We start from the raw sequence: 17,411 nt of genomic DNA on the forward strand, positions 1-17,411 counted from the left end.
TAAGTGTGGAGATCTCCCTGCGATGTGTCGACTTGGAGACCGGCTCTGAGTTCCGACATAGTACTAACTAAGTTACACTGATGCGCTAGCTCTCAGTGCCAGTCATCAGCAAGGGTAAAATGGGGGGGAATTACATCTAGTTTAAATCCTGTGCCAAATTAAATAAGCAGACTACATGCTGTGGCAACCCCAATGCAGCCACAAGCACAACAACTGAAAGTGGAAAGAACATTAGATACAGATGACAAGGTAATCAATGATGTACTGGAGTCTCCTCAACATCAGATATGGGAATGATTGAGATACATGGACTGGAAAGAGCCATGGCTCGTCAATGAAATAAGCACTTACACAATGTTTCCTGTCAATGACCAAATGGTTGATGAGAGAATTTGTGACTGTATGATGTGGTTATGATACTATGGTCAGTGTGTGGAGGATATGGAATAGGCCCAGTGATTAGATCATCTTTGGTTAGAAACAGAGACGGGACGAACCTTTCATTTGAATTAACATTTACAGTACATGTAAAAACTGAAGTAAATAAAGATTAATAAATATAACATCCAGAATAGCAACCTGATACTGTTTTAGTGGTCAGTATATTTACAGCCAAATTATAGAGCACAGTCTGATATCTGGATGTGTCTTTCACAATCCTGTAACATCTAGGGTTGCAAAATTCTGGGAATTTTCAAGGCTGGAAACTTTCAATGGGAATTAACGGGAATATGTGGAGATGAACTGGGAATTTTAAACAAATGCAGAACCACCTTTAACAAGGAACTTAAATGTAGTTTAAATAAAAATCTTACAGCATAATTTTGTTTAAAACAATAAGATTTAATGCAATTTAAGTTTGTACCCTGCATTCCTCGGTCACTTGCACACAGCACACTGCTTACTGGAGGGCCATTGAGGCCAAACCCCCTGCCTGTTCTTGCATTCTTCCATAACATGCACAATAACTATGGAGGCCGCGAAATGCAAAACACATTAACAAATCCGAAAACGAATGAACAAATCCAAATACACAACGACTCAGACAACCTGGAAACGGTAGGTATAGTTTGTGAATGGAAACTTACCGATCATTGGACAAGAGAACTGTCATTCAAGATATACAGGTGAGTGACAGGTGTCTTGTCCGATGATCGGTAAGTTTCCGTTCACAAACTATACCTACCTTTTCCGGGTTGTCTGACTTGTCGTTGTGTTTTTGGATTTGTTCATTTGTTTTCAGATTTGTTAATGTGTTTTCGTATTTGTTTTGTTTTCGGATTTGTTAATGTTTTTTCAGATTTGTTCATTTGTTTTCAGATTTTTTAATTTGTTTTCGTATTTGTTAATGTGTTTTTGGATTTGTTAATGTGTTTTGCACTTCTCGGCCACCGTAAGTAACACTTCATTTTAGGCTCATTTAACTAGTTGTCATTAGCATGAATATTAATAGAATTTTGGCTATTTATTAGTGCTTATTAAGCACATATTAATGCCTTATTCTGCGTTACCTTATTCTACATTCTGAACTTTACCCAATACCTAAACTTAATAACTACCTTACTAACTCTTAATAAGCAGTAAATTAGGAGTGTTACCACATGCACAGATCATTTGACCCCCCCCCCCCCCACGCACACACACACACACACTCACTCAATCCCTATGAAATTGAGAAGAAATCCTCCATATATCACCTAAGAGGGGGGGGGGGTGCTTTCATTTTACAGCAATCATAGGGGAATATGTTGTTTATTACAAGCATAATAATGTTTATTATGCTTTTGTGTTACTCAATGAAAGAATCAGTTAAAGTTATACTTACATTTAAATCAGTCAAGATGTCATTTTTAAAATGACCTTACATGCATTTCTGCTTATGACCAAACAACGTGTTTATTTATGTTTGTATACGATATAGTTTATATACATTTCCCTATATTTACAAATAATTCCCATAAATTTCCATAAATACCCGTAAAGTTTCCAATTTGGAATATATCCAAAATTCCCCAGATTAAAGTTCCCGTGGAAACTTTCTGTCCCTTTGCAACCCGAGTAACATCTGATCACGTGAGCTGGATGTTTACAGTCTGGAGTAGAACAAACATGTGGATTGGTCCATAACTAAACCACAGAATGTTCATATTTACTAGTCTGTCTTTAAAGTACAATAACAACCTTATATTACTATAATAATAATAATAATAATAATAATAATAATAATAATAATAATAATAATAATAATAATAATAAACACAAAATACCTGTATGTTTAAATTAGATTTGCACAAATCCAGCACAACATTTCGTAAGGTCATGGACCGACAGAGTGGGATTTCCTTCAGGAATTTCCATTCTGTTACACAAACGTTGCATAATTAAGAGAGTTGGAGAGTTTAGAAGAGTTTATAAGTGCGGAGCTGAGAATATGTGAAAATAAGAGGAGAGAAGTGCATGAGGTAAGTTTTATTATCTTTGTCCTTAATTTAAGAAAATTAATTTAAAATAAAAAACAAATATCAAAATGTGTTCTCTGAATTGTGTAATTTACAGGAGTCTCGAGTCAAATCTACAATCTCTGCTTTCGAATCCAGGCATCGACTTCTTGGAAATGTTACAAGAGTCTAAAATGGTTGTAAGTCTTAATTAATTACTGAATTTAGATAAAGTTTTTTTTTTAAAGGAATCTAAACAATATACTTGATTTTTACTTTAAAAGTCCTTTTGTTTTATCGGTCCAGGTGTTCACAGTGTTCAGGACTCTGCTGCTCCCCCTGCTGGTCGTTAGTACACCTATTCCTCAGTCTCTGGTTCCGACAGACTGCTCTGATGTCTACAATAATGGACAAACACTCAGTGGCGTGTACACAATCTACCCCACAGCAGACACACCTGTACAGGTGTACTGTGACATGGGATGTTTTGGAAGCCAAACAGAGGACGGGAAGTGGACGGTATGTTTAGATGCTTGTCTCCTTTACAGGAAATTTTCTATTTAATATTTCTACTGGTTTTGTGTGATAAACCATCAGAACTTCACAGAGACAGACACCAGAGACTGTTCTTCGGCTAAGGTGTTGAACATTACCTTCTCACCAGGTGTTTCAGAAGAGAATGGATGGCTCTGTGAATTTTTACAGACCATGGGAACACTACAAGAAAGGGTTTGGGAACAAGAATGGAGAATACTGGCTTGGTGAGAAATTTCAGCACAGGACACTTACATGGGATTCAGGACTGAACTGAAAGACAGATCTGAGAGAAGTAAATGAAAACCAGTGGAATCAGAATAAACTCCAATAATAAATGTATTCCAGATCTGCTCAAAGATACAGAGTCTTAACTATAGACCATTCAGGATTGTTTAATTATAAATAAAATGCTTTTACAGTTCACCTACACATTTAACACACCTCCTTTATTATGTCAATGAAATGCCCTTTATTTCATATTCATTTATTTTAATTATAACAGAATTTATATGAACTATATACTAATTACTAGTATAGTTTAATTACTAATGTTACTAGTTTTAATCTACTATCAGAACTGTCTGAAACACAGAACACTGTGGCATGCGTTCACACCGAGTGACACGCTTCATTGAGTTTTGTGGAACTTTGTTAATTTACTCATGACGTAATTCTTCCTTTCTTTTCTTATACAGTTTTGCACTTCAGTCAGATCTTTCATAAATATCTTTCAGTATATGATGTCTCTTTTTACTCCCAGGATTAGAAAGTCTCTACCAACTCACACATAAGAGGAAATACGAGCTGAAGGTGGACCTGCAGGACTTTGACGGTGTGTCGGTTTATGCTCGGTATTCTTCTTTCTCTGTAGAATCTGAGGCTGACGGCTACAAACTCCATCTTAGTGGCTTCATTAATGGAGGTGCAGGTAAGATGAAGAGTGAAGTGAAATAACAAGGTAAATAATGTAGATAAAATAAAAGAGCGTCTTCTGTTCTCTGTAGGTGATTCTATGGCTACAAACAACGGACAGAAATTTTCCACCTTTGATAAAGACCAGGACTCGAATGAAGCAGGGAACTGTGCTAAATCCTACCTTGGAGGTTTTTGGTACAGTCAGTGTCACCATACTAACCCTAACGGGATATACCTGTGGGGACGTGACGCCACTCATTACGCCATCGGAAATGTGTGGCAGACTTGGAAAGGCTATGATTACGGTCTCAAATACATCACCATGAAGATCAGACCTGTAGCATGAGTTCATCATTGTTCATTTAAATGTTTAGTAATAATAATGTTTTAAAGGCTTATAATAATATCTACAGAATATTGCAGTAGAATTTGGGCTATAGTCATTCCTGATTTGTAAATGAACAGAACAGAAGTTTCTAAGACCTACTGAAAGTGAAATAAAATACTGTAAAAGATATAAAAATAAACAATATTTTGTTGCTCTGAGTCACCAACATCCTTCATTCATGCTATAATTCTATACTGAAGAGGTAATAAGACAAAGGTCAGAAATATCAATAATACAGATAAATGTGGGAAAGTAACACAATTCAGTGACAAACCAGTATAAGCTAGGATGGATTAAAACAGGGATAACATCCAGGTAGAAATGAGTGAAATGTCTAAAAATCTGATCATTAAATAGTAATAAAGTCATCACTTTGTACAAAGTGACTGGAGGACAGCTGGACATGATCTTTACAATCTAGTTGGACCACCAGAAAAGAAATTATATAAAATAATTTTCTAATATGGGGACACGGTGGCTTAGTGGTTAGCATGTTCGCCTCACACCTCCAAGGTTGTGGGTTCTATTCCCACCTCCACCTTGTGTGTGTGGAGTTTGCATGTACTCCCCGTGCCTCGGGGGTTTCCTCCGGGTACTCCGGTTTCCTCCCCCTTTCCAAAGACATGCATGGTAGGTTGATTGGCATCTCTGGAAAATTGTCCGTAGTGTGTGAGTGTGTGTGTGAATGAGAATGTGTGTGTGCCCTGTGATGGGTTGGCACTCCGTCCAGGGTGTATCCTTCCTCGATGCCCGATGACGCCTGAAATAGGCACAGGCTCCCCGTGACCCAAGAAGTTTGGATAAAAGAAAATTAATGAATGAATGAATGAATGAATTTTCTAATAATATTTTCTAATCAGAAAGAAACAACTGTGCACTTCACATTCCAGTATGATCCTTCAGGTGAGAAGAGAGCCCAAGTCTCTGGTGGAGAACGTTATGGACCTTAGATTCTTATTGGCAGCTGAGGGAACATGAACGTGTGAGAGCGAGATTTATGATCATGAGCACACATGTCAGAAATGAGGTTCCTCCTCAGGGGCTTACTCTCCATAATACAGTGAGGAATTCGGCATTCTGGGAGAACCTGGGAATAGAGCCACTGCTTCTAACAACTGAGAAGTGGTTTTGGCAGCAATAAATAAAGGAATATGAATCAGTCTAATGTCTATAAGGATAACCTATAGTATAGTACGGTACGGTACGGTATAGTATAGTATATGGTTCTGTTTCAGTAGTCAGCATATTTAAAGTTAAGTTCCAGAGTGTGGTCCTTCACCTGTAACCTGTTTCACAATCCTGTAATGTCACTGCTGACATGTTGTAACTGCAGAGTAAATATTGAACAAGACGGTCATGTTTTGTTTTGACAATTTCTGGTGTTCCAGTCTTTTGGATCACATGAACTGTGATATTATGTTGATAGTTAATATTTTGTGTAGAAGTTACAATAAAAGTTGATATATTTATTTGCTAATACAGGATGTGTAATTTGGTTAAAAATTACCCCAACACCAGATACATGGGATTGTGGCTTTACGTATTCGAATCTCCCTCGGGAATTTTCATTCTGACGCAGAAGGATGCTGTGAGGTGGAGTTTCAGAGTGCAGAAGGATTTAAACCTGCAGAAGGATGAAGACCTGGAAAGAGATTCAGAGATTCAGATATTCAGGAAGCATCTTATGTGTTGTGTCTTTAGTTTACAAATACTTTCTTCTGAAGCTCTGTGTTTGAACTGAAGTGTGTTTATGAAAAAAAGGAGACGGATAAAATGACAGTTAGTACACGGCCTAATGACTTCATATTGATTATTACATACCGTATATGTGTGGAGTTTTGCCATGTTCGATATTATCTGTCTTTCCCTTCATAAAGGAACCTTGCTGAATATTTTGTGATTTTAAAAGTGTTTTATTTTACTGTGACTTTTCCAGGTCAAAGTGTTTTCAGTATTCACAGTGTTCAGGACTGTGCTGCTCCCCCTGCTGGTCGTAAGTACACCTGGTTCTCAGTCTCTGGGTCCGACAGACTGCTCTGATGTCTACGATAACGGACAAACACTCAATGGCGTGTACACAATCTACCCCACAGCAGACACACCTGTACAGGTGTACTGTGACATGGGATGTTTTGGAAGCCAAACAGAGGACAGGAAGTGGACGGTATGTTTAGCTGCTTGTCTCCATTTTATTGTATTTGTTTAATGTATTCCAGAGCTTTTTTTTTGTTAAAAGTCCTCAGACTCACTAACTTCAGCTAAGATAATGAACATTACCTTCTCACCAGGTGTTTCAGAGGAGAATGGATGGCTCTGTGAATTTTTACAGACCATGGGAACACTACAAGAAAGGGTTTGGGAACAAGAATGGAGAATACTGGCTGGGTGAGAAATTTCCTGAAATTACAAGTTCTTGTTGTCGTTTATGTTACAGCAGCTACAAACTCACCAAAACTCACTTTCTTTATTCTCTAAGTTGTATTTATAAATGCAGCTTGTCATATTAGCATGAATCCACCAGTGCAGTGCTGCCACCTTGTGTCCATATTGACTTATACCCTTTCATACTCTTTAAAAATCTAAGCGTCCTCCCATTGTGCTTCTTAAATGTCTAAGTAATATATTTTTTCTCTCATTCTCACCTAAAGGATTGGAGAATCTCTACCAACTCACACAGAAGCAGAAATATGAGCTGAAAGTGGACCTGCAGGACTTTGAGGGGGTCTCAGTTTATGCTCGATACATTGCTTTCTCTGTGGACTCTGAAGCTAATGGATACAAACTCAGTGTTAGTGGCTTCATCAATGGAGGTGCTGGTGAGTGAGAACTTCTTCAAATCAGAATCAGAAGTTCTTAAAATATACTATGATACTTCATAAAAGCAAAACATGACCTGTATTATCACAGCAGACATTTTATCTTGTCATGTTGCCTCATCCTATTTATGGTAGCACTTTTTACATTTAGCCTTTGCCTTAAAAAAATAATCATAAATGATACAATTAGCCTAAAATTGTCAGTGGGAGGAAGTGGAAGTTGCATTGCTGGGTTTCTCTTTGTCCAGTCAGGAGAACACTGCAAACACTTGAGAAACCAGATGAGTAGCGACACTATGACAGTGTTATATTTGTGTTAGTTTGTTAGCTTGTATATTGTTGAAACTAAACCTTAACAGTATTCAGATACGGTGAACATTAGCGAGACTGTAGTAACAACTTCTCCTATCTGCAGGTGATGCCATGACTCCAGGCAATGGACAGAATTTCTCCACCTTTGACAAAGACCAGGATTCTCATCCAGGGTCCTGTGCTAAAATGTTCCTGGGGGGTTTTTGGTACAGTGACTGTCACAGTGCTAACCCTAACGGGATTTACCTGTGGGGACATGATGCCACTCATTACGCCATCGGAAATGTGTGGCAACCATGGAAAGGCTATGATTATGGTCTCAAATACATCACCATGAAGATCAGACCTGCATCTGTAGCACAGTGAGGAGTTTCTGTTTATAACATTGTTGTTGTGGATGGTGGAGGTGGTCTTGGTGGTGATCTCGTACAGCAAACAGTGTTTACTGAAGCTTGCTGATATACAGATCCTTGTGAACGAAAACTGTATTTAAGTGTATTTTTTATAAAAAATCAATACTTATATATAACTTAAATAAATGACTCGGAACTCGTTTAAACTCCAGATTTGCAAATGTGTGTATGTTTAATCACCTGGATGTTTACTGATATCGTCAGTACATGCTGGACATTTCCTGGAGCACAACTTAAAATGTTTACATGAACATCAGGAAACTCATTAAACTATCAGAGGTACATCACTGAGATGAATCACAGCTTCAGTGTAGATAGTATGAGGTAAATACAGTAAATTATTGGCATATTAACATCTATTTTGCAAAAAAAATTATTATATTTGGTATAATAAACCTCATTTATATACAAAAAATGCCTCGTTTTTTAGTTTAAAAAAAACAGAAATTTTGAATTATTTTCACTATAGACGCACAAAAGTTGATGCACAATTACAGGCTGGTATATTTCAAAGGCAGGAGATTGTTTTGAAACTGTTTTGACCATTTTTAATGTCAGCAAAAAATAAAACCTGTTTTTTCCACGTCAAATTGACTTGAATGCTTATAAATCTAAAAATCATCACCATTATGTGTGTAATATCTATTTTACACTTGTAATATCTATTTTACCCACCTGATGTCATCTGATCAACCAACAACAGACTACACACACACACACACACACACACACACACACACAGACAGACAAACATGCCATAATTTCATGTGAAGAAAACTTTTACACTTCTTATGTTTTTTAATTATACTTAATTTATGAACGATAAACCTTATAAAATTATGCCATGTTTTTGAGTAAAATAAGCAGAAATTATATTATTAAATATTATTTTGGATAACCACTAACTGATAAATGTCAAACATTACTCAGCATATCTCCAGGCCAAAGCTGACTGATGCAACTAAATTTATAAATAAGAGAGGAAACAAATATGATTTGCAAAACACATATTTTTTAACTTCTATATATAAATATGAATGTGTGTGTGTGTGTGTGTGTGTGTGTGTTTGTGTGTGTGTGTGAGTATGTGTGTGTGCGTGCGTGCGTGTGTGTGTGTGTGTGTGTGTGTGTGTGTGTGTTGTAGTTGATGATACAGAGTTCATAAAGACTGTTTTGTTTTTTATTCTATCAATAAAAACATTCCACCATGACAATATTAATATATACCTAGATGTGTGTGTGTGTGTGTGTGTGTGTGTGTGTGTGTGTGTGTGTGTGTGTGTGTGTGTGTGTGTCTGTGTGTTGTAGCTATGCCGCGTATTGTGTGTGTTAATGAACAGGAATACAGAACATTTGTTGTGTTGAGAAGTTCTTTTTTTCTGTAAGGAAGTGACCTTTTTGAGAAATACGAACATGATGTTCATCAACATTCAACATTCCACAACTGTCAGTTCCTTCTGTAACATGTTCAGGTTACAGGATCGATGCTGGTGGAAAGTTTCAGATGCCACCTTCAAAGAATGTCATGTAAGCTGGAGATCACAGAGTAACACTGAGCAAATTTCCAGAAATCTGAGTGTATGCAATGTTTTTCTTATTTTTTTAGACCTCTCATGATTTATTATGAACCACTTGATTCCCTGCTTACAAATATATACGTCTTTATATTGAACAGATATTAAAGTTCTGAAATTATTCTTTAATTCAGTGTTTAGGTCTGGAAGTTGACCATCAGCTTCAGAATTGTTTTTGTTTCTGGTGAAAAAAAGAAGGAGGCTGAAATGATTGGAAGTCATAGCAGTGTGAGTTATCTGAATGTGCTTTTTATATCATTTTATACTGTTCTATATCATTTTAGTTTAAAATTTGCTGGATGTTGTTATTAGTATTCATTGTGTGATGCACCGTATTATTGTGGTGTTGTTTTTTCCCCAGGGTGCTGTGTTTACATTGTTCACAGTGTTCAGGACTCTGCTGCTCCCCCTGCTGGTCGTAAGTACACCTGGTTCTCAGTCTCTGATTCAGACAGACTGCTCTGATGTCTATGATAATGGACAAAAGCTCAGCGGCGTGTACACAATCTACCCCACAGCAGACACACCTGTACAGGTGTACTGTGACATGGGATGTTTTGGAAGCCAAACAGAGGACGGGAATTGGACGGTATGTTTAGATGTGTGTCTTCTTTACAGGAAATTTTCTATTTAATATTTCTACTGGTTTTGTGTGATAAACCATCAGAACTTCACAGAAACAGACACCAGAGACTGTTCTGCAGCTAAGGTGTTGAACATTACCTTCTCACCAGGTGTTTCAGAAGAGAATGGATGGCTCTGTGAATTTTTACAGACCATGGGAACACTACAAGAAAGGGTTTGGGAACAAGAATGGAGAATACTGGCTGGGTGAGAAATTTCAGCACAGAACACTTACATGGGATTCAGGACTGAACTGAAAGACAAATCTGACAGAAGTAAATGAAAACCAGTGGAATCAGAATAAACTCCAATAATAAATGTATTCCAGATATTCCACAATCTACCCCACAGCAGACACACCTGTACAGGTGTACTGTGACATGGGATGTTTCGGAAGCACAGCAGAATATGGGAAGTCGACGGTATGTTCCTGAAAAATTTAATTACGTTCATTAATTTTTAAAGAGAGGGGACACGGTGGCTTAGTGGTTAGTACGTTCGCCTCACACCTCCAGGGTTGGGGGTTCGATTCCGGCCTCCGCCTTGTGTGTGTGGAGTGTGTGGATGGCAGTGTAAATTTCTACAGACCATGGGAACAGTACAAGAAAGGATTTGGGGACTTGACATCAGCCATTTTTATTCTTAAAACTCAATAGATTTCCTACAATTCATTAAACAGTTGTGTTTCTTATGTCCTGTGTATAATGTCACATCCTTGCAGGATTAGAGAATCTCTACCAACTCACACAGAACAGAAAGTATGAGTTGAGGGTGGACCTGCAGGACTTTGATGGAGTTTCAGTTTACGCTCACTATTCGTATTTCTCTGTGGAATCTGAGGCTGACGGCTACAAGCTCCACATTAGCGGCTTTACCAACGGAGGTGCAGGTGAGAACGACATGACTATAGTCATAATTATATACACCATGTTCTCTAATGCATTCCATCCTCTGTAACCCTCACAATTACTTCCATGTAATTAATATTAATTTCTGAGACACTTTCTTAGGGCTTTTTAATTGTCCATATTGGGGTCTTACTGTGTCATCATTTACTGGACATTACGTGACATTCAACTCGTTACTCTGACCTTTCCAATTGCGACTCACTGTTCTTCGTATCCACAGGTGATTCTCTGGAGTTAAGCAATGGGCAGAAGTTCTCTACCTTTGATAAAGACCAGGACTCCAATAATGCAGGAAACTGTGCTAAAACTTACCTTGTGGCTTTTTGGTACAACAATTGCCATCATGCGAACCCTAATGGGGTTTATCTCTGGGGCATAGATGGGACTCTTTTTGCCATTGGAAATGTTTGGTACCATTGGAAAGGCTACAATTATGGACTCAAGTCCATCAACATGAAGATCAGACCTGTGTCTTAGACTCTCAGTAACACATTACAGTGTTGATAGAATGCTGTCTTGTATTCCTTCTTGTCGTCTGTTTTGTCATCTGTCTTTTTCAGTCATCAGCAGGGGTAAAATTGGAGGGAATTACATCTAGTTTAAATCCTGTGCCAAATTAAATAAGCAGACTACATGCTGTGGCAACCCCAATGCAGCCACAAGCACAACAACTGAAAGTGGAAAGAACATTAGATACAGATGACAAGGTAATCAATGATGTACTGGAGTCTCCTCAACATCAGATATGGGAATGATTGAGATACATGGACTGGAAAGAGCCATGGCTCGTCAATGAAATAAGCACTTACACAATGTTTCCTGTCAATGACCAAATGGTTGATGAGAGAATTTGTGACTGTATGATGTGGTTATGATACTATGGTCAGTGTGTGGAGGATATGGAATAGGCCCAGTGATTAGATCATCTTTGGTTAGAAACAGAGACGGGACGAGCCTTTCATTTGAATTAACATTTACAGTACATGTAAAAACGGAAGTAAATAAAGATTAATAAATATAACATCCAGAATAGCAACCTGATACTGTTTTAGTTGTCAGTATATTTACAGCCCAATTATAGAGCACAGTCTGATATCTGGATCTGTCTTTCACAATCCTGTGACATCTAGGGTTGCAAAATTCTGGGAATTTTCAAGGCTGGAAACTTTCAATGGAAATTAACGGGAATATGTGGAGATGAACTGGGAATTTTAAACAAATGCAGAACCTCCTTTAACAAGGAACTTAAATGTAGTTTAAATAAAAATCTTGCAGCATAATTTTGTTTAAAACAATAAGATTTAATGCAATTTAAGTTTGTACCCTGCATTCCTCGGTCACTTGCACACAGCACACTGCTTACTGGAGGGCCATTGAGGCCAAACCCCCTGCCTGTTCTTGCATTCTTCCATAACATGCACAGTAACTACGGTGGCCGAGAAATGCAAAACACATTAACAAATCCGAAAACAAATTAACAAATCCGAATACACAAAGACAATTCAGACAACCCGGAAACGGTAGGTATAGTTTGCGAATGGAAACTTGCCGATCATCGGACAAGACACCTGTCACTCAAGATATACAGGTATGGAATCTTATGTGTAATGTGTAAAGTTCTCCGTTTAAACATAAGAAAATAACAGAATTAATCCACAGTAATCCATTCCAACTTTTCCCTGGGGCAGAATGTTGAACTTCATGTATACCTTGAGTGACAGGTGTCTTGTCCAATGATCGGTAAGTGTTCCAATCACAAACTAAAATAACAACCTTTTCCGGGTTGTCTGACTTGTCGTTGTGTGTTCGGATTTGTTCATTTGTTTTCGGATTTGTTAATGTGTTTTCAGATTTGTTAATGTGTTTTGCTCTTCTCGGCCACCGTAAGTAACACTTCATTTTAGTGTCATTTAACTAGTTGTCATTAGCATGAATATTAATAGAATATTGGCTATTTATTAGTGCTTATTAAGCACATATTAATGCCTTATTCTGCGTTACCTTATTCTACATTCTGAACTTTACCCAATACCTAAACTTAATAACTACCTTACTAACTCTTAATAAGCAGTAAATTAGGAGTGTTACCACATGCACAGATCATTTTACACCACCCCCACCACACACTCACTCACTCACTCCCCATGAAATTAAAAAGAAATCCTCCATATATCACTTAAGAAGGGGGGGGGGTCCTTTCATTTTACAGCAATCATAGGGGAATATGTTTATTACAAGCATAATAATGTTTATTATGCTTTTATGTTACTCAATGAAAGAATCAGTTAAAGTTATACTTACAATTAAATCAGTCAAGACGTCATTTTTAAAATGACCTTACATGCATTTCTGCTTATGACCAAACAACGTGTTTATTTATGTTTGTATACGATATAGTTTATATACATTTCCCTATATTTACAAATAATTCCCATAAATTTCCATAAATACCCGTAAAGTTTCCAATTTGGAATATATCCAAAATTCCCCAGATTAAAGTTCCCGTGGAAACTTTCTGTCCCTTTGCAACCCGAGTAACATCTGATCACGTGAGCTGGATGTTTACAGTCTGGAGTAGAACAAACATGTGGATTGGTCCATAACTAAACCACAGAATGTTCATATTTACTAGTCTGTCTTTAAAGTACAATAACAACCTTATATTACCATACTATAATAATAATAATAATAATAATAATAATAATAATAATAATAATAATAATAAACACAAAATACCTGTATGTTTAAATTAGATTTGCACAAATCCAGCACAACATTTCGTAAGGTCATGGACCGACAGAGTGGGATTTCCTTCAGGAATTTCCATTCTGTTACACAAACGTTGCATAATTAAGAGAGTTGGAGAGTTTAGAAGAGTTTATAAGTGCGGAGCTGAGAATATGTGAAAATAAGAGGAGAGAAGTGCATGAGGTAAGTTTTATTATCTTTGTCCTTAATTTAAGAAAATTAATTTAAAATAAAAAACAAATATCAAAATGTGTTCTCTGAATTGTGTAATTTACAGGTGTCTCGAGTCAAATCTACAATCTCTGCTTTAGAATCCAGGCATCGACTTCTTGGAAATGTTACAGGCGTCTAAAATGGTTGTAAGTCCTAATTAATTACTGAATTTAGATAAAGTTTTTTTTTAAAGGAATCTTAACAATATGTTTGATTTTTACTTTAAAAGTCCTTTTGTTTTATCGGTCCAGGTGTTCACAGTGTTCAGGACTCTTCTGCTCCCCCTGCTGGTCGTTAGTACACCTATTCCTCAGTCTCTGGTTCCGACAGACTGCTCTGATGTCTACAATAATGGACAAACACTCAGTGGCGTGTACACAATCTACCCCACAGCAGACACACCTGTACAGGTGTACTGTGACATGGGATGTTTTGGAAGCCAAACAGAGGACGGGAATTGGACGGTATGTTTAGATGTGTGTCTTCTTTACAGGAAATTTTCTATTTAATATTTCTACTGGTTTTGTGTGATAAACCATCAGAACTTCACAGAAACAGACACCAGAGACTGTTCTTCAACTAAGGTGTTGAACATTACCTTCTCACCAGGTGTTTCAGAAGAGAATGGATGGCTCTGTGAATTTTTACAGACCATGGGAACACTACAAGAAAGGGTTTGGGAACAAGAATGGAGAATACTGGCTGGGTGAGAAATTTCAGCACAGAACACTTACATGGGATTCAGGACTGAACTGAAAGACAAATCTGACAGAAGTAAATGAAAACCAGTGGAATCAGAATAAACTCCAATAATAAATGTATTCCAGATCTGCTCAAAGATACAGAGTCTTAACTATAGACCATTCAGGATTGTTTAATTATAAATAAAATGCTTTTACAGTTCACCTACACATTTAACACACCTCCTTTATTATGTCAATGAAATGCCCTTTATTTCATATTCATTTATTTTAATTATAACAGAATTTATATGAACTATATACTAATTACTAGTATAGTTTAATTACTAATGTTACTAGTTTTAATCTACTATCAGAACTGTCTGAAACACAGAACACTGTGGCATGCGTTCACACCGAGTGACACGCTTCATTGAGTTTTGTGGAACTTTGTTAATTTACTCATGACGTAATTCTTCCTTTCTTTTCTTATACAGTTTTGCACTTCAGTCAGATCTTTCATAAATATCTTTCAGTATATGATGTCTCTTTTTACTCCCAGGATTAGAAAGTCTCTACCAACTCACACATAAGAGGAAATACGAGCTGAAGGTGGACCTGCAGGACTTTGACGGTGTGTCGGTTTATGCTCGGTATTCTTCTTTCTCTGTAGAATCTGAGGCTGACGGCTACAAACTCCATCTTAGTGGCTTCATTAATGGAGGTGCAGGTAAGATGAAGAGTGAAGTGAAATAACAAGGTAAATAATGTAGATAAAATAAAAGAGCGTCTTCTGTTCTCTGTAGGTGATTCTATGGCTACAAACAACGGACAGAAATTTTCCACCTTTGATAAAGACCAGGACTCGAATGAAGCAGGGAACTGTGCTAAATCCTACCTTGGAGGTTTTTGGTACAGTCAGTGTCACCATACTAACCCTAACGGGATATACCTGTGGGGACGTGACGCCACTCATTACGCCATCGGAAATGTGTGGCAGACTTGGAAAGGCTATGATTACGGTCTCAAATACATCACCATGAAGATCAGACCTGTAGCATGAGTTCATCATTGTTCATTTAAATGTTTAGTAATAATAATGTTTTAAAGGCTTATAATAATATCTACAGAATATTGCAGTAGAATTTGGGCTATAGTCATTCCTGATTTGTAAATGAACAGAACAGAAGTTTCTAAGACCTACTGAAAGTGAAATAAAATACTGTAAAAGATATAAAAATAAACAATATTTTGTTGCTCTGAGTCACCAACATCCTTCATTCATGCTATAATTCTATACTGAAGAGGTAATAAGACAAAGGTCAGAAATATCAATAATACAGATAAATGTGGGAAAGTAACACAATGCAGTGACAAACCAGTATAAGCTAGGATGGATTAAAACAGGGATAACATCCAGGTAGAAATGAGTGAAATGTCTAAAAATCTGGCCATTAAATAGTAATAAAGTCATCACTTTGTACAAAGTGACTGGAGGACAGCTGAACATGATCTTTACAATCTAGTTAGACCACCAGAAAAGAAATTATATAAAATAATTTTCTAATATGGGGACACGGTGGCTTAGTGGTTAGCATGTTCGCCTCACACCTCCAAGGTTGTGGGTTCGATTCCCACCTCCACCTTGTGTGTGTGGAGTTTGCATGTACTCCCCGTGCCTCGGGGGTTTCCTCCGGGTACTCCGGTTTCCTCCCCCGTTCCAAAGACATGCATGGTAGGTTGATTGGCATCTCTGGAAAATTTTGCGTAGTGTGTGAGTGTGTGTGTGAATGAGAGTGTGTATGTGCCCTGTGATGGGTTGGCACTCAGTCCAGGGTGTATCCTGCCTCGATGCCCGATGACGCCTGAGATAGGCACAGGCTCCCCGTGACCCGAGAAGTTTGGATAAAAGAAAATTAATGAATGAATGAATGAATGAATGAATTTTCTAATAATATTTTCTAATCAGAAAGAAACAACTGTGCACTTCACATTCCAGTATGATCCTTCAGGTGAGAAGAGAGCCCAAGTCTCTGGTGGAGAACGTTATGGACCTTAGATTCTTATTGGCAGCTGAGGGAACATGAACGTGTGAGAGCGAGATTTATGATCATGAGCACACATGTCAGAAATGAGGTTCCTCCTCAGGGGCTTACTCTCCATAATACAGTGAGGAATTCGGCATTCTGGGAGAACTTGGGAATAGAGCCACTGCTTCTAACAACTGAGAAGTGGTTTTGGCAGCAATAAATAAAGGAATATGAATCAGTCTAATGTCTATAAGGATAACCTATAGTATAGTACGGTACGGTACGGTATAGTATAGTATATGGTTCTGTTTCAGTAGTCAGCATATTTAAAGTTAAGTTCCAGAGTGTGGTCCTTCACCTGTAACCTGTTTCACAATCCTGTAATGTCACTGCTGACATGTTGTAACTGCAGAGTAAATATTGAACAAGACGGTCATGTTTTGTTTTGACAATTTCTGGTGTTCCAGTCTTTTGGATCACATTAACTGTGATATGTTGATAGTTAATATTTTGTGTAGAAGTTACAATAAAAGTTGATATATTTATTTGCTAATACAGGATGTGTAATTTGGTTAAAAATTACTCCAACACCAGATACATGGGATTGTGGCTTTACGTATTCGAATCTCCCTCGGGAATTTTCATTCTGACGCAGAAGGATGCTGTGAGGTGAAGTTTCAGAGTGCAGAAGGATTTAAACCTTCAGAAGGATGAAGACCTGGAAAGAGATTCAGATATTCAGGAAGCATCTTATGTGTTGTGTCTTTAGTTTACAAATACTTTCTTCTGAAGCTCTGTGTTTGAACTGAAGTGTG

General features: G+C 37.4%; 4 protein-coding genes and 1 pseudogene across 8 annotated transcripts; all 5 read left to right on the plus strand.

Moving 5' to 3' along the window:
• Window positions 1–2,386: 2,386 nt before the first annotated feature.
• On the plus strand, window positions 2,387–4,436 carry LOC125139399 (microfibril-associated glycoprotein 4-like). Of its 3 annotated transcripts, none has more exons than XM_047803243.1 (6): window positions 2,387–2,462; window positions 2,557–2,638; window positions 2,745–2,957; window positions 3,103–3,199; window positions 3,736–3,903; window positions 3,959–4,436. In XM_047803243.1, the coding sequence occupies exons 1-6, from the start codon at window positions 2,458–2,460 to the stop codon at window positions 4,234–4,236; spliced, it is 843 nt and encodes a 280-aa protein (XP_047659199.1). In that variant the 5' UTR covers window positions 2,387–2,457; the 3' UTR covers window positions 4,237–4,436. The 3 variants fall into 3 exon arrangements, with proteins under 3 accessions (XP_047659199.1, XP_047659201.1, XP_047659200.1); XM_047803245.1 differs by having other exon boundaries at window positions 2,397–2,462; window positions 3,980–4,436; XM_047803244.1 differs by having other exon boundaries at window positions 2,412–2,462; window positions 2,557–2,635.
• A 1,463-nt stretch (window positions 4,437–5,899) lies between these two features.
• LOC113639446 (microfibril-associated glycoprotein 4-like) lies at window positions 5,900–7,970 on the plus strand. 2 transcript variants are annotated; one of them, XM_047803249.1, is made up of 5 exons: window positions 5,900–6,057; window positions 6,215–6,442; window positions 6,576–6,663; window positions 6,927–7,094; window positions 7,510–7,970. In XM_047803249.1, the coding sequence occupies exons 1-5, from the start codon at window positions 6,052–6,054 to the stop codon at window positions 7,770–7,772; spliced, it is 753 nt and encodes a 250-aa protein (XP_047659205.1). In that variant the 5' UTR covers window positions 5,900–6,051; the 3' UTR covers window positions 7,773–7,970. The 2 variants fall into 2 exon arrangements, with proteins under 2 accessions (XP_047659205.1, XP_047659204.1); XM_047803248.1 differs by having other exon boundaries at window positions 5,901–6,057; window positions 6,567–6,663.
• Window positions 5,903–17,411, plus strand: part of LOC113646614 — a 13,455-nt pseudogene continuing 1,946 nt past the window's right edge.
• LOC125139401 (microfibril-associated glycoprotein 4-like) lies at window positions 9,439–15,168 on the plus strand. The gene is made up of 10 exons (XM_047803256.1): window positions 9,439–9,621; window positions 9,755–9,982; window positions 10,128–10,224; window positions 10,739–10,906; window positions 11,146–11,632; window positions 13,679–13,856; window positions 13,951–14,032; window positions 14,138–14,350; window positions 14,496–14,592; window positions 15,129–15,168. Exons 1-5 carry the CDS (start codon window positions 9,601–9,603, stop codon window positions 11,400–11,402), a joined length of 771 nt encoding a protein of 256 aa, XP_047659212.1. The 5' UTR covers window positions 9,439–9,600; the 3' UTR covers window positions 11,403–11,632; window positions 13,679–13,856; window positions 13,951–14,032; window positions 14,138–14,350; window positions 14,496–14,592; window positions 15,129–15,168.
• On the plus strand, window positions 13,796–15,829 carry LOC113646627 (microfibril-associated glycoprotein 4). Of its 2 annotated transcripts, none has more exons than XM_047803247.1 (6): window positions 13,796–13,856; window positions 13,951–14,032; window positions 14,138–14,362; window positions 14,496–14,592; window positions 15,129–15,296; window positions 15,373–15,829. In XM_047803247.1, exons 2-6 carry the CDS (start codon window positions 14,009–14,011, stop codon window positions 15,627–15,629), a joined length of 771 nt encoding a protein of 256 aa, XP_047659203.1. In that variant the 5' UTR covers window positions 13,796–13,856; window positions 13,951–14,008; the 3' UTR covers window positions 15,630–15,829. The 2 variants fall into 2 exon arrangements, with proteins under 2 accessions (XP_047659203.1, XP_027008798.1); XM_027152997.2 differs by having other exon boundaries at window positions 14,138–14,350.

This window comes from Tachysurus fulvidraco, chromosome 18 (assembly GCF_022655615.1).
Source record: "Tachysurus fulvidraco isolate hzauxx_2018 chromosome 18, HZAU_PFXX_2.0, whole genome shotgun sequence".
Lineage (NCBI taxonomy): Eukaryota > Metazoa > Chordata > Actinopteri > Siluriformes > Bagridae > Tachysurus > Tachysurus fulvidraco.

Excerpts from the sequence above, each read along its gene's own strand:
- LOC125139399 (XM_047803243.1), top strand. Across the intron at positions 3,200-3,735 it reads GAATGGAGAATACTGGCTTG|GATTAGAAAGTCTCTACCAA; the intron begins GTGAGAAATTTC and ends TTTTACTCCCAG. Across the intron at positions 3,904-3,958 it reads CTTCATTAATGGAGGTGCAG|AGCGTCTTCTGTTCTCTGTA; the intron begins GTAAGATGAAGA and ends ATAAAATAAAAG.
- LOC113639446 (XM_047803248.1), top strand. Across the intron at positions 6,443-6,566 it reads CAGAGGACAGGAAGTGGACG|GTGTTTCAGAGGAGAATGGA; the intron begins GTATGTTTAGCT and ends CCTTCTCACCAG. Across the intron at positions 6,664-6,926 it reads GAATGGAGAATACTGGCTGG|GATTGGAGAATCTCTACCAA; the intron begins GTGAGAAATTTC and ends TCTCACCTAAAG.
- LOC125139401 (XM_047803256.1), top strand. The coding sequence starts at position 9,601 with ATGATTGGAAGTCATAGCAGT. Across the intron at positions 9,622-9,754 it reads TGATTGGAAGTCATAGCAGT|GGTGCTGTGTTTACATTGTT; the intron begins GTGAGTTATCTG and ends TTTTTTCCCCAG. Across the intron at positions 10,225-10,738 it reads GAATGGAGAATACTGGCTGG|GATTAGAGAATCTCTACCAA; the intron begins GTGAGAAATTTC and ends ACATCCTTGCAG.
- LOC113646627 (XM_047803247.1), top strand. The coding sequence starts at position 14,009 with ATGTTACAGGCGTCTAAAATGGTT. Across the intron at positions 14,363-14,495 it reads ATTGGACGGTATGTTTAGAT|GTGTTTCAGAAGAGAATGGA; the intron begins GTGTGTCTTCTT and ends CCTTCTCACCAG. Across the intron at positions 14,593-15,128 it reads GAATGGAGAATACTGGCTGG|GATTAGAAAGTCTCTACCAA; the intron begins GTGAGAAATTTC and ends TTTTACTCCCAG.